The 16,323-nt window shown below is 33.1% G+C and overlaps 2 protein-coding genes across 13 annotated transcripts in view; one reads left to right on the top strand and one right to left on the bottom strand.

Moving 5' to 3' along the window:
* The window catches only part of PHC3 (polyhomeotic homolog 3), an 81,091-nt gene extending 65,399 nt beyond the window's left edge, over positions 1 to 15,692 (top strand). For 5 of the 10 annotated variants that reach the window (XM_081301222.1, XM_081301218.1, XM_081301220.1 and 2 more), the window contains 3 exons: positions 946 to 1,078; positions 1,178 to 1,409; positions 6,636 to 15,692. In XM_081301222.1, the coding sequence (XP_081157348.1) occupies positions 946 to 1,078; positions 1,178 to 1,409; positions 6,636 to 6,790 (520 nt within the window). In that variant the 3' untranslated portion in view covers positions 6,791 to 15,692. Of the gene's footprint in view, positions 1 to 945; positions 1,079 to 1,177; positions 1,410 to 1,583; positions 1,733 to 4,729; positions 4,863 to 6,635 lie in introns of those variants that run through there. The other 5 variants (XR_014022958.1, XR_014022957.1, XM_081301224.1 and 2 more) reach the window with 5 other exon arrangements.
* The window catches only part of GPR160 (G protein-coupled receptor 160), a 90,689-nt gene that overhangs the window by 18,461 nt on the left and 55,905 nt on the right, over positions 1 to 16,323 (bottom strand). The gene's annotated exons all lie outside the window — the stretch shown is intronic.

The raw sequence follows: 16,323 nt of genomic DNA, 5'->3' as shown, positions 1-16,323 counted from the left end.
TCCACAACATGCAAAGTTTTTTAGAAATTTGTTTCTACGATAATTTTGTTTTATTCTTTCTAGGAGTGAGTTGGCAAACTCACCCAGGACAAGTTCTTCCTGCTGCTTATATATTTCATGACATGTGAAAAATTACATGAAATTCAAATTTCAGTGTTTAAATTGAAAAGTTTTATTGGAACACAGCCATGCTCATTTATCAGTTTCTGTGGCTGCTTTCACACTGCAGTGACAGGGATGAGTAGCTGTCATGGCCCTTTCTAAGAAAAGTTTATCAGTCTTTGTTCTAGGGCTCTGAGATCTACTAGATGGTGTAAGACTCTTGAAGACAGCATCATGCCTTATAAAGATCTGTGTTCAAAAATATTAGGCAGTCTGTGGATATAAAAGAAAAATAAACCAATTTTAAAGAATCAAGATGTCCTTCCAAATTTCCTGAATAATGAGCACAGTGCATTTGTTGTAACTTTGAAATTCCAACTTTATATATTTTTACTTTGATTTTTGTAATATTTAAAAAAATTTACTAACTGCTTGAGATCCTCCCTCTACTACATCAATATCTTTTTTATTAATCTCTCTTCAGAAATTATTACTTGGGAAAATACCAGTTTGAATAGATTCTAAATATTTACTACAAATATTTTTTTTCTGGAACTTTGAATGTTTTTGTTGCTATAAAAATTAGTTGTATTTTACAGAAAGGTTCTCACTATCATGCTGTAATCAGTATCTTTTAATAGGTATCCAATGTTATATTGAGATGTATTATAAATACACAAATCCATTGACTAATTTGGGCTTTATTTTATGAGGTATTATTATGTTCCTTAGTGAAGAAAAGGCACTTCCTGATTCATAATTGCACTTTAAAGTCATAATTAAACACTAAATGGAGTGTCTCATGTCATCATTTAATATTTTTTTCTCATTTGAATTTCCTAGGTACAATGTTAGCTGTTCTAAAAAATTTGCACTTAGTCGTTGGAATCGTAAACCTGATAATCAAAGCCTTGGGCATCGTGGTCGTCGTCCAAGTGGCCCTGATGGGGCAGCAAGAGAACATATCCTTAGGCAGGTCTGTAGAAACCTTGCTTTAATATACTATACCCTTTTCAGAAATGGCAAAGAAAATGCAAAATACAATGCTGTATTTTACTTGTACTACATTTTCCAGCTTCCAATTACTTATCCATCTGCAGAAGAAGACTTGGCTTCTCATGAAGATTCTGTACCATCTGCTATGACAACTCGTTTGCGCAGGCAGAGTGAGCGGGAGAGAGAACGTGAGCTTCGAGAAGTAAGAATTAGGAAAATGCCCGAGAACAGTGACTTGTTACCAGTTACACAGACAGAGCCCTCTATATGGACAGTTGATGATGTCTGGGCCTTCATCCATTCTTTACCTGGTATGTAATTCACCATTTTGACTTTAATGTTTTTCTTGTGTATTGACGCTCAGGAATGATGTTAGATCCATCCATATTTTTGCACAAAAGAGCTAGAGAAGTCTGCGTGTATGTATAAATTAAATGGCATTTGCTATTGAAGTTTGATCTGTTTCCTCTTGCTTATTCCCTCAGCACAACTGGGTATTTTTTTCATACCCCCAAGTTGATAAAAACTGACTAGTCCTGCTTCTGTGACACCCCAGCTGGTGAAGATATTAAGGTGCTCTCTTCTCTTCAGTATTAAGGTGCTCTCTTCTCTTCAGTCTGATTTCTCTTGAGAGGTCAGTAGAGAGATTGAATCAGACACTTCTTCCCTTCTACTCTATTTTTCTATTCTATTTCTTCTTATTTCCTATTTTAACCTTTATAAAAATGAAATGAGACTAGTATTTTTTAAACATTTTGAAAGCTAATAAAGACATATAAAATGATAAAATTTTGGTTTCTTTTTAAAAAATCAAGCTGGTTCTTTTAAAGGAAGCAGCATTCTTTAATTCCTTTCAATAAACAAACTTCAATAGTTAGATCCTCCCTCTACTACAATATGATTCTAATATTGAAGATAATCTTCTTATTTATGTTTTCCTGTTCTCTCAGTTTGATACTCTTTCCATCAACTTAAGTCTCCTTTTTTCTTTAAAGCAACAATAATCATATCCACTCTCTCCAAGGGGTGGGCAACTAGAGACATCAGTTGCTCATGATGAGACCTGTACTGTTTATATATGTTAAGATGATATATTTATTTTAAATCAGCAAATCTTACTCACTTTACTTTATGAATATGGTAAATGAGATTTTAAAATGTTTCCTTTTGGTTTTGTGAATCATATTATTTTTCTTGATTCAAGATTTCTAGGATAATATGTCTCATCAGAATTATCTACCAGACTCCTATAAACAAATTATTTAGCTATTATTGCTGACTTTCTGTAAAGGTGACCAAAGTCTCAGAAGAATACTTATAGCTAATGTGGTATGCAAGAAAATATATTTAGAAATAATAATTTTAAAAGCTGCTGCCCGTTTTAACTTACATACAGAACTCTCTGGCGTTTTATTAAATATAGCTTTTATAAAACTTTAATAAAATGTTAAAATATGGCCATTTTAATAGAAAGATGGAATTGTTTAAAGCAGGTATACTTTTTTCATGTGAAAATTTTAAGCATATGCCTAAGAAAACTAAGGTCTGAGTTAATTGCCCACCGTGTGGGTTTATAACCTGCTTTAAAACTCAGTATACTAGAGGATAGTGAATCTTCATTGGTTGTGATTTTAGTATTTAATAAAACAAATTTTACTCTTGGGACCAGTATAGTTGTCTTAGGAATTAACACTGGAATCTGTACTAATTATCTGGGGTTGCACTTTGATTCTATCATCTTCAGTAGTCCTCATCTTCCAAGTGGAGCATGTGATCTATTTGTGAGTCTCCTTTCTCATTTGGGAGAAATACTCCTTTCCTTTTGGAGAGGAGAGTTGGTATACATCCTCAGGAAATTAATTGCCCAAATAATTAACAAATAATAGCTATTGCTGATTCTTTTATCACTTAATGTGGTTTTTTGGGGCTAATTTTCCCAGGATCCATTTGCTCTATTGCTACTATTGGCTGCTTTATTAGAACATAGGCCGACTTTTTGTGTCCCATTCGTGCTTCATTTGAGGTTAAAAAAAAGAAATTCAACTTATTATTGCTAAACTTGGGGTGCTTGTCAATGAGTTCATCTAGGCACTTAATTTTGTTCTGAGTTCTTTAGAGAATATTATCCTTAAAAGGAGACTGCCTTATAATTTATAATTACTTGGTGCTGTTTTAGAGTCTACTTAGTATAACTCTTTCCCTTTACTGATAAAATGGGAGTATTTCTTGACTGCTTCCACAGGCCAGATAAGCAGCTTATTTCTGTGATCAATTACCCCACCTTTCTTAAATTTTGTCTCTGAATAATGCCTGTAGCTTAAGGTAAATCTTATACCAGGACATGCCTGTATCCTCTGGGCTTTGTGAATTTCCTTTTGAGTCTCTTTTACTTTATTCAGGACTGTTTATTTTCTTGGAGTAGTGTCTTCCCAAGCTTTTCTTATGGTATGAACATGCTCATCAATTTTGTAATCTCTTGTATTGTTTCTTTCCAGGGTAGACTTCCTTCCCCTTCTAATCAGGGCACCTCTATTTTACTGCTAAGGTTTTCTGTTCTTTTTGTATATCATCTTGTTAACCATTCTGTTGGGACTGTTTGTGCTTACATGTAGTACACACATCTCTCAGAACTGTCACCACAGTTAAAAACTGTCTTATAACTTCTCATACATAAAAAGTTCTCTATAAGAACAATTCTTATTTTCAAAAAATTATGTGGGTTATCTTCTTTAACTCTTCCTTGTGTGGTGAATTACCTTTTGCAAATATTATTCTGTATTATGTGGATCAACAAGATTTCTCTACGAGCATGTAAAATAGGGAATTATTTCTTCAAAGTATGAATATTTAACTGGTATTTTGTTAAACTAGTTTTGAGAGTTGTTTATTCTGAATTGAGTGATAAGTGATCTTTTTACTAATCTTACTAATCAGTTTTTATGTAGGGCATTTTTTAAAATTTTGGGTTTAAATGGGGAAGTGATTCTGTTCATTTGTAGGGATCATTTGAGACCTAGTGCATACTGAGAACTACACTGTACTTGGTTCCTCTGAGGTAAAAGCAGCTGAGCCAACTGGTTGCTTCAGTTGGTGTATATTTATTGCACATCACTGAGTTCCAACCATTTTACAGAAGTATAAACTAATGTTGGAAGCTCACAGAACTTCAGTTCACTGTATCTTGAGCACTTGGTTTTTTAAATGTTTTTCTATACTGAGTTTTTAGAAGTGTATTTACTTCTGTTTCCCTGTTCCCCTGTTTTAAAAGGCACTTCATTTTCTCATATTTATACTAACATAACTATATTTTTTGGAGGTTGGCTTAAGTTAGTTTTGATCCAAGTTTCTCAAAATATACTTTCCTGTCTAACAATGCTGTTTTCCAAATCACTTTTTGTTCTTTATTATTTTACCAATACTTTTACTGTCCACCTATGAAAAGACATCTGATCTGCAGAGGAATCTCTCAATGCAGAGGAATAAGAGCGTGCTATATATTTTCCTTATGGAGAACTCATTTCTATTCCCAAATATAGCTCTTATGGTCCTCATTACTTCTCATTGCTCCTGTTTTCTGAATCTAAGTTCTATCCTATCTTTCTCTTTCCTTTCCTGTGTTCTTGTAAGTAAGACTGAAGAGAGAAGAACACTAGTTCTTTCATAAAAAGAAGGATGAAGTCACAACTAGATGCAAGATTAGTCAGTTTTGTCTGCCCAGTTTTGTTGAGAGCTACCTCTGGGAAAAGAAAAGGGGCTTTTCTATGGTGAGTAATCTTTCATCTCTATAGTTTCTTTTAAATGATACATGGGCAAAACCATAAACATTCTGTAGAGGGTACCAAAATGCTGACTTTAAAAAATCTGAGAAATTATTAAAATAGAGAAATTGAAGGGCTGGATGCCATATAGGAAATAGTAAATATAAAAACAGGACACAGGAAAAGAAACAACTAAGAGAAAAGGTGGCCTCACAGCTGAACACAAAAAAAGTGATTTACTCTTACAGATAATTCTTCTGTAGTAGAGTATATTTTTGTTAATTGTTTATCTTTTATTCACTTATTCAATCCTTCACTCATTCATAAATATATGTATCTTGCACCTATAATGCTTTGCGTTTGGTGCTGACGTTATTAAGGTAGGAGACATCTCATACAAATGAAGGGATGATATATTTGCAATAGAAGACAAATATTATTCTAACAAAATTGTGATGGCCAAGGTGTAATGTAATCATTTCTATTCTTCATTATCTTTTAGTTTTTTTTTAGTCATACATGACAGCAGAATGTATTTTGATATATAATACATACATGGAATGTACATACATCTTTTAGTTTTTGTATTTTCTCTTTGAATGCCGATTGAGTAAAATAAAAACACTTTAAAGTTAAGTTTTTAGTTCATTTTCATTCTTTCTTCTTGGCTTCATCATTCATTTCCTAAACTATTGGTTTCTTTACCTCTAATAGGGAAGTTACTGAGTAACTTGGATGTGCAAAAATTTTGGTATATAACAAAAACATTTGAGGCTCAAGTGGACACTAGTATTGTAACCTGCTAAAGCATCTGATTTAAGCTGAGTTAAAATATTCGTTATTTGTCAGAAGACTGGCATGGAAGTTCATAATTTCAATGAGAATGTGTTTCTTAAGATTCAAGGTTGAAATTATAATTTTTTTATACCTTTATTTTTTTATGTGGTGCTGAGGATCAAACCCAGTGCCTTGCATGTGCTAGGCAAGTACTCTTCCCCAGCCCTGAATTATAATTTAAGTAGCATATTTCAGCAATATTGCAATACATTGATAACTATAATCTCAAGGGATTGGGTCTGTCCTGAGTGAACAATAATATTTCAGAGATACTTGGCAACAAAGATTATAATTTAGAATAAGGTACAAATGATAATGAAAATGGTATTCTGATACTTAAGAAAATATTTCCAGATTATCATTTAAATAGCAGAACATTGTATTTCTTTTTTTTTAATTTTTTTTTTTTTTTTGGTTGTAGTTGGATATAATACCTTCATTTTATTTATTTATTTTTATGTGGTGAGGATCAAACCCAATGCCCCTCCTATGCCAGGTGAGCGCTCCACCACTGAGCCACAACCCCAGCCCCAGAACATTATATTTCATTCCTCTGTACCTATATGTGAAGGATATATTATACAAAGTTCATGAGATGTATCTACTAGTTAATCCAAGCATGTGTGGCATGCTTCAAGGTGATAGAGACCTTTTTATGAAGGAAACGTTATGATTACTCTGTACATTTTTACCTCTAATTATTTTTAGAGCAAGAATTCCAAGGAAGTATCTCTACATAGATTTTGAAGTTTTATTTTCAGAATGCCAACAAATACTCTCTTTTTCAAGGATGAATACCAGGCTACTGTATATAAATTTCATTTGTTTATCAACTTGTATTTCAGATTCTTAGACCCAATGAGAGTATAGCTATTGCTGTTAGGAATTATGTCTAGTTGTCAAGTATTTAATTCTAAACTCCGTCCTCTGATTAAATTCCAGGTTGTCAGGATATTGCAGACGAGTTCAGGGCACAAGAGATTGATGGACAGGCCCTTCTCTTGTTAAAAGAAGACCATCTCATGAGTGCAATGAATATCAAGCTAGGCCCAGCCCTGAAGATCTGTGCACGCATCAACTCTCTGAAGGAATCTTAACAAGAACAATAAGGCTTTGATATAACACCAGTTTTACTCTTTTTAAACAGACTTGTAAGGTAAAGGCCTAAGTTGGCCTAGAATATTACACTTATGATAGATGGCCAAGCACACTGGGAACTCCACATCAAGTGTTGACATTTCTTCTACAATATAATTATTCATCATACATTTTCATGATTAGTCAACATTGGTAAAATTGATTTTACAGGTTACATGCAACACTGAAAAAGCTGCTATAAAGGGCCATGGTATTTTTCAAAGAAACGTTATGCTAGATAATTTTTAAAAGTGATGTTTATCATTAATATAAAGAATTCTTTTAAAAGTAACTTGATTTACACTTCTTTTGATTCACTTTTCTCATACATTTTTGTACTCTATTCATTCTCTAAAGGTTGTCATAAAGATATGGAATGATTTAGGAGTCCAATGACGGGATCATATGCATTGAAATATCAGTTTGCATTCTTAAAAATGTCTTTAACAAATGCTCTAAGAAAGGATTGTGTTCTAGCATAAATGATACTGATCTGGAGGTCAAAAGAATTGATTTCTATTTCAGATAATTTGGCTTGCCTGACAAGTTTTCCTCTCAGAGTTTGTACATTTAGAGCTGTGCCTCTTGATAGAGATTGGTTTGCTCTCCAGAGAACATTTGCCAACATCTAAAAACATTTTGATTGTCATAGATCAGAACTGAGTTTGGGTGAGGTTGCTACTGATGTCTAGTAGGAGGCCAGAGATGTTACAAAATGTCTTACAATGTATAGAACAGCCCACCACAACAAAGAATTATCTAGTAAAAAATGCCACCAGTGCCAAGGTTGAGCAGCGCTGATGAGGAAGGAATAAAAAATGTTAATTCTTTCACTCAAAGGAACATTTTAAAGAGATGGTTCATAATGAGGAAACGTGTAATGGAAGTATTATTCATATAGCATTAATGTTCTGAAGTATTTTTCCAGTTTATTAAGCATAATAGAAAAAGGAGATAAATCCATAAAATTGGTCTATCAAATAAAGACTAGCTTACAATTTGACACTCAGTACTGATTCATATTAGTTATCTTTCTTATCTCTGTGCTGCGCACTGATGAAGGCATAATATAATTACACTTAAGAACCAGGGCACCATTTTCTGGCAAGGAAGTTTTGGGTGGATATGTGATTGCACTTTGGATTTCTTCTAGTATTGAACATGCACATTCCTTTTTCCTTTACTAAATCTTTGCATGCTTCCTGCAGAATACTTACCAAGTGATTTCTCTTGGATGATCAGATCTAACTTAAAAAAACTATGAAGCAAAACTTTTTCACTAACTTTTCAGTTAGTTTTCTATAGAACTAGGACACTAAAAATATTGTGGAGTCCTGACAGCTTTATAGTCTTGGGTGTCAAATGTTATATTTGAGAAGACTGTGAAAGTTTCTGTCATTTCCTATATCTTATCTTTTACATGTGATTGAAGGAAAATACACTGATATTTGGCCACGAAGTTCATTAAGTGAAAACAGAGTCCGTGAGTTTCAGTCATTTCACTGCTCTTTTCAAAAAGATTGCGTTGAGCTAGTAAAAAACTAAAGATGTCACAAGACATCACAGATATTTATCTTTTGGCTTTGTGTACATTAGAAAATGTTGATTATTTTTATACAAAAATATAGCGGGTAATTTTTTTAATCTTTAGATGCCTCTTGTTTGAATGTATGCTTTGTGGGATTCTTTGTGTAGTTGTTTTTAAAAAAGATGTTTACTGATAGTCATGTGTAGGGTTAGAATGTGTAATATAATGGAAGGCTCATGTTCCAGACCCACAATAGCTTATAGTCTATGTTACATATTTCTTTGTATCACAGTTTTAATTATTGGATTAAAGTTCAAGGAAAGGTAGGTACTCTACAGTTTTCATTTATTAGTAGTTAATCATCAGGACATAATTGTGATGTGCTTTTCCCCTCATCTTGCAATTTCAGAACATAAACATATGCTAAGCAGTATTAAGAGATTGTCCATGTATGGAGGGAGGGAGGCACAAAGGAAAATCTCCCCTGGAATTAAAACTTTATTGTAGTTAATCCACAATTAATATAAAATTGATTTTTCAGGGATAGCTCCTCTAGCAATAATTATTTATCTCCCATAACTATTTTGTTTATAACCTTTAAGGTATTAACTTTGAATTATGTTGAAAGTTCCTTTTATTTTCTTCTTCTACTAATGTAAGTTGTTCTAAACTGGAAAACCCCTGTGCCCAGAGGAGTTTCTGTTGGAGAACATCTACTTATGGTCCTTGTAATTCTGTTGTAACCCACTCAAAACATACCTAGAAGATAAACTTGCTTTTTTCAAGTGAATTGATTTAGAAATGGCTCATCTGCTTATCAACTGGTAATTCTCCCATTGATGCAGCTATTTCTTTCTAGATGATTTAGTCTTCTAAATTTCAAAGCTTCTTATAGATAATGGATATATATGATACTGATCGTCCACCTCTCCTGAAGTTTAGGCAGCTTCACTATGATATATGTGGGGAGAGTGCTATTGTTTTCATTTCCTTTCATATTACTGAGTGTTTTAGGGTTTTGACTAGAGAGAAGGAATAATAAGCAAAAGGGAACATGGGGGATTCTTCCTATTTTTGCTATCTAAATTTGCATTTTTTAACTTCTTTAAACTGTTGCACTCTTTTCCCATTGAGGGGGCGGGGGGGAGAAAGACCATAATTTTGAAATTTTAGTTGCTTTAAGCTTTGTGTTCCTAGTCAAAAACCTTGAAAGAGCTGGTTTGTAAAAAAGTTATTTTTATGTGACATTAATATGCATCAAGCTTTGTGTAGACATGTGTAAAACACAGCTCTGCAGCTTTGATATAATCAGTACAGTAAAAGACAGAGTTGTTGTCATTCTTTGGTGGCATATCACTTTTTAAAATTTACTATGGAGTCCTTTAAACAGAACTTTAAGTCCAAGTTTAAAGGCCACCTAGGGATAGAGAACGTAGAAATGAATTAAAGAAATGTCAATCAACAAGCTTGAGAATGGGAAAGCCACAGACCAGGACATTGGCCTTTTTGTTATTGTTGTTGTTAGTTTAGCCCATTTCAACACTGAACAGATTGCTTTACTTTTGATGTTAATGTTCACATTTTACCTAATTTAAGAAGGAAATGATATTTTAAAAGGTATTCCACTGTTTATTTTTGCTTCCTGGTATGCAGAAACACTCAGAGTAATACCTAAAACAGGTATTATTGTGACCATGCCTTTGAATAATTTTTTGACATACCTAATCATATATTGTGTGAAACTATACCAGACATTTATTCACAAAGATAAGTCTTGGATTGATCTCTGTCTCATAGTACTCCAGCTCTCACTGACTTGTTCAGGTAAATTTCTTAAAGCCTAGTATCTATATTTTCAAGGTTTTAGTACCACCAAGGCACAAATATAGTAGGGAAACAATGGAGTTGTATAGTCTTAGCCTATGCTTTTATGTGTATTAATTTTGGAAACTATTATAGATGTAAGTGAATGAAGCTGACATTACTACTATGTCCAGTGGGTAAAATCCCTGACTGGAAACCCTTAAGTTTTCAGCCAGAAGATGCTGGTTATATTTTGTGGTTCAAAGACTCTCATCCTTGGTGAGTGGCAGAAAATACATGCTGCCTACTGGTACTGAGCATTAGCTGATGGCCTGAAAGGACTTCACCTCACTTCCTCCCCTAAAGCCTCCAGCCCCCACCAAAAACTGCACAAAAACTTTTTTCTTAGACCTCTGCTTGAATACCCGTAGAGGATTTTGTGATGGGGCTGATTATAGAGATAGCTTGGGAGGCCTAATGTCTAACAGTTATGTTTCGGTAAAAACTTTTGGGCAGTGGAGACTGGCCCTTCTATGCAAATTGTTTGCTCAGTCTGTTTCTCATGCACAAAATGTGAAACTAGTTGTGTCCTAAAGGTTTTGAGGGGGCAGGGGAGGGGTTGGAGGGAGAAGTGGAGGAAGAGACCAAATAGGAAGAAAAGCATTCCAGAACCAAAAGGATCTAGAAGAATTTATATTACATGAAATCATCTAATGTAAAGGTGGCCTTCATTAATAGTTCAAGATAATAAATTATAATTATTTGATTCCAATTTTAGCAGGTTTGTTTTAGCCTTTTCATCTCCATGAACAAAACACCCGACATTAACAACTTAGGAAGAGTTTATTTTGCAGAGGTTCTGTCCATGGTTGGCCAGCTCCATAGCTCTGGGCTCAAGATGAATTAGATCATCATGGCAAAAGGTGTGTGGTGGAGAATAGCAGCTCAGACAAGGAAACCAGGAAGCTGAGAGCTCTATGTTCACCAGGGACAAAATATGAACTCTGAAGGCACAACCCCAGTGACCTACTTCATCCAGCCCACCCTGCCTGCCTATAGTTACTACCACCCAGTTCATGCATATCAGTGGATTAGTCTACTGACTAGGTTACTCCTCTCATAATCTAATCATTCTTGCATTGTCTCACGCATGAGGTTTTGGGACCTCATATCTAAACCATAATAGGGTTCTGGTTTCTTTATTTTTTCCCCTTCTTTCTTTCGTTGTTTTTTTGTTTTGTTTTGTTTTGTTTTTTGGTAGTGGTGGTAATGGGGGTCCTGAACTCAGGACCTGAAACTATCCCTAAACTACATCCTTCCCGCCTACTATCATTTTTACTGGGTTAAAATTTGCCTATAATCAAACTCAGTGTTTATAGCACCAATGATACGTACATTAGTAATTTTTGATTTCTGAAGATGAAAGCTATTATAGTTGAATATGTCAGAGATTCAAAGGTTCATTGTTATAATTGAGTGGCCAGAATTACGGAGTTTTCATTTTCAGATACTACAGTTAAATCACCTTTGTAGACTTGTTATAAAGAAAGGTATTTTAAGATAGCATTTTGTGGTTGTGTCTCAGTCTAAGAATTGGGTAACTAAAAGCTATAGTTTTCTCTTTACAGTCTGAATTTCATTAAACACAAGCCTACCTCTATTTCTTTGATGCAAAGCAGAATGTATTGTGACATGCACTATTTAGCCCACATTCATTGATACTGACATTTTATAAATTTATTTAGAGCATTTGATGAAATCAAATCAGATAAGCACAGATACACTATTAGGAAAAATTAAATATGCAATCTTATTAAGATTTAATTTCAACCCAGTAAGCTGTACATTTTAAAAAACATTCTTTGGTTACATATCCCTCTTTTCTTTTGTTAGAAAATTATAAATCATGCCCTATAGTTTTCTTCATAGCAGCAGTACAAGCCATTTCTTTGATACAAAATGTTTAAAATTATACTACCTTCTTTGGAAAAAGTGTTTCCTAATTTTATAATTTCCAAAGTTTTACATGTTATTTTTAGAGCTTATTTAATCTCTTTTAAATTATACTATGAAAAAGTTCTTTCTGAAAGTTGTAGGGCACTAATACAAATATAATCATTACCATCATATTCCAGAGAAGAATGGGGAGTCCCTTGCAATCATTTTTAAAATCTTAAATGTAGCATCTTAATGCAAGCTCTTCATTTTACTCAGACACATGCACATAACCCTTGCAAATGTCACGTTCATGGAACTTTTTAGAGAACTATCTACCACAAATGCTATGTTTTCCCCTTTTTGAAGCTTGTGAACAATTTTATTTTCAGATGACAATTTTAATCAAATGTTAGATAAAAAATACATAATGAGTTTGGTTAAAACTTTATACTTTAGAATTTTTTTTTTCTACTGCCTTTTGAAAAATACAATTCTCAGTGATACTGGTGGTATTTAGTGAGAATCCATAGAAGAATGTGTTGTTTAAAAGAAGTATAGTAGTGAGTGAATTTTAATTTGGAAAAAATGAACTAATTTTAAAAGGTTCTTATGCTTGCATGGCATAGTTTTAATTAAATGTAAAAGTAATGCAGTAGAATTCTTTTTAAACTGCTAAATTAACTCCACTAATCACCTTAAGGATTGATAGCTGCCATCATTTATTGGTTGAAAAGTTAAACTTCATGGCATGTTGTTGAGTATTAAATCTATGTTTTGTGGAGCTTTAACTGAGGGCAGTGAAAAAGCTCATGCTTACGAGAGGTGGGTGCCCTTGAAGTAAATATCAACCTATTTTAGAAAGGATTTTTTTGTGCTTCAAGTAAACTAGAGGTGTCCAATGTTTAATTTTTTTCATAATACTTAAAAGTATTCTTTTTCTTTAGATAGTATTAAAAATGAGTAGAAATAAATCATATACTTACTAAATTAACATGATAAGCGAACCTAAAACACACTGGCTTGGAGACTGAGTTTTGACTTAGTTGGTTAATTAGCTGTGTGTGCACTTTGAGGTAACTGTTTTTAACCTCTTTGAATGTGCAGTGTGGTGCCTACACTCTTCAAAATGTTGATTTGGATTTAAATAATCATTTGTATACCTCTCAGCTCTAAAGTTACTATGGTAGGCCACAAATGAGATATTTTTAAAGTTGCTCCTACTCAGTTCTTTTTTGCTTTTTAATGGTTCATTTGATACTTAATTAGTAAATTAGTAAACATCCATTTTCTGTGTCACTTACTTGCTCTAAGGATTGAGGTAGAAAATTCATACAGACAAGGAAATGAGGACCTTTTTCTAAATGCTACCTATTAACTACTGAACATAAAAACACATATGCATATTGACATTCATGCACTTTCATCCATTTAGCAAACCATCTGAACATTTATATTGTTTATGGAATACACCATGAAGAAACTAGTAAGTAAAATCTTCCTGACCAAAGTTCATTGTGGCTTAAATGAACAAGGTCATAGTTAGTACTAATTAATGTACTGACTGTAAACTTGGAACTGAGAGGGAATTTTGTATGCTTTGGGTAAAAGACTAGATGGCATACAAGGGGTCTGAATCAATCACAGTTCTTGTAACATTTCACATACTGCACATCAACTGACCATGCACCTGATAGGCTACAAAATTAAGGATCCTTTAAGAGCTTATATTTTGAGATTGTTGTGATATCTTTATTTGGTGCTTGAGTGTTTCAGAATTGTGGCTGTACATGGTGAGTGGTAGAACAATGATTCACTGCACATTTTTAACTACAAAGGCTTTCTATACAGTATTGACACTGTAGCAGTTTTTCAAAATTGAAACGTCTCAAAAGAAATCACCAGGATAGATTTTTTTTTAAGCTAAAAAGATTACAAACAATAAATCTTGTTGTATTTTAAGGGTATTACAGATAGTTACCTTTTAAAAATATATGAAAATTGGTAATAAAAAAGCCTATGTATTGCATAATAAAAGGGTGCCCTTTAAAATGCAGAACTGCTGAAGAAAAAACAGTTCCCTGCTTGAACTGGCAAGAATCCGGGAAGTACACATGGAATGGGAAAATCAATTAATTGGGTAAAATTCCCTTGTCACTCTGGGATTCTGTGAATCACATTGTAATTCTAGCTTTAAACATTAACATCAATTGACAGTTATATTCTCTATAAAGATATAAAACGAAAAACTATTTTAAACTTTTATGCATCAGAGTTGCAGTTTTTTAAAGCAGGAAAATGTCCAACAAAGTGTTCATTTAGAATCTACATTAGACTCTTTCAAACTGTTCAAAAACACTTAACTTCTGAAGTAGCCAGATAGCCTGGGTTTTGTAAATTGTTCCATGAAACTAGTTAAAAATTACTTTTAAATTTTTAATTTTTCAAGTGTTCCTAATTTTTCAGATATTTTATGCTATTGAAATGCCTACTATGTATGTACTTTAATATATGTATATATGTTCTTAAATTTTAAAAAGTCAACTGAGTGCAAAAGATGGTGCAATTTTGGATATATAATTCCCACGTTGTTTGATTAAATTCCCAGTCACCTCATTAAAAAAAACAAACAAAAACGTTTTGTTTTTCCCATAAAAGGGGAAAAAGTCAGTTACGAAAAGTATCTTCACAGTAAGGATTACACTTGCAGTGAAGGCTGGATGTTACAGACAGCAGTGCCCAGGGATAGGTGCTGCTGCAGTGGAAAGGCTTTTCAAGGCTCTTGATTAAATCAGTACCTTTTGACTTGTTGCTCATTAAATTTTTGTTAATTTAACAAAGGCAAAGTGTTGTGATAAATTGTTTCAAAAATGTTGATGCTTCAAGTACATTAACTAGTTTAATTATTTCTGTTAATTGTTCTAAAATAGGACTTTCATATTATCAAAACCTCAAAAGATGACCTACCTGGGATGAACTGAACAAATATCACCAAGGGAGAAGGAAAGCATTTTTTATCTTTACTGAAAAAAATTAAGATTATATATAGATGTATTCTTACATTGGACATTGTAATAGAGTCCTCCTTATGAGAAATGGAATAGTTTTAGCACTCTTAGCATTAGAATTCCTAGACTGGTGTCTATAGCTACAGTTTTAAAATGTATAACCTGAAAATGAAGTTAATTTTGCATTATAAGAGCACACCATGATCTATGTAAAAAGTGTTCATTTGGTGTATTTTTTTAAAAAAAGAGAAAGCACTTTCATATTAACAAGTAGCATGTGTATGAATTTTAGATTTTCCTGTTGTGTCTATTCAGTGAAGTAAGATTGAGCATTCAAATATTTGTTGATGGCAACATTAACTATTAAATGAAAGCACCTTATACTCTGCTGCTTAAATTTGCTTGTAATTGCACCTTTGTTAAACCTGCACATTTTCACATAGAATGTTGTTGTAACATTGCTTCATGTGGGTCTGGATAGAAGATAGTGGGCCTGCAGGATCATTTATTTATATTGTTTATATTACAATAATATATTGTAGACCATTGTAAGTTCATTTCTTTACAAATAAAAGCCTCTTCCATTTGGCTGGTCTATTGAATTCTTTTTTCTTTAAGCTTATGCGATATGGGGAGAGATTGTAAATAGTTTAAATTCTGATTTGAAATCTGCAAAGAGTATAGTTGTTACTAGTTAAGCTCAATATGTTTAAAAGTATTTCATTTCTACATTATGGCCAATTGGAAGACAATATATATATTCAGAGGAAAAAGTAACAATGAAATAAGAAGATCCAGGTTTAGACCTTTCTAAACCGGTTAAATATATACCCTATTCACTTGAAAAAAGGATTACTTCAACTGAACTTTGGATACAGTTGGCTATTTGCATTGTTTTTTTAATAGAACATGTGATTTTTATTCCTGAATTCTATTTTTAAAAAATATTTTTAGTTGTAGATGGACACAATAACTTGTTTTTTTGTTTGTTTGTTTTTTAATGTGGAGCTGAAGATCAAACGCAGTGCCTGACACATGCTAGGCAAGTGCTCTACCCCTGAATTACATCCCCAGCCCTTTATTCTCTTTTTTAAAATTGTACCATGAAGTAGAGTGGTTCTCTTCTGTTCAATGTCTGCTGTTATCAGACCGTGATCACAGCAGTGTGTATATGATTCAAGTCAAGCCAAATAGTCATTTCCTGAGAGTTTACAACTGA

Source organism: Spermophilus citellus (assembly GCF_964194105.1).
Source record: "Spermophilus citellus genome assembly, chromosome: 7".
Lineage (NCBI taxonomy): Eukaryota > Metazoa > Chordata > Mammalia > Rodentia > Sciuridae > Spermophilus > Spermophilus citellus.
This window is presented reverse-complemented; position numbering and strand designations above follow the sequence as displayed.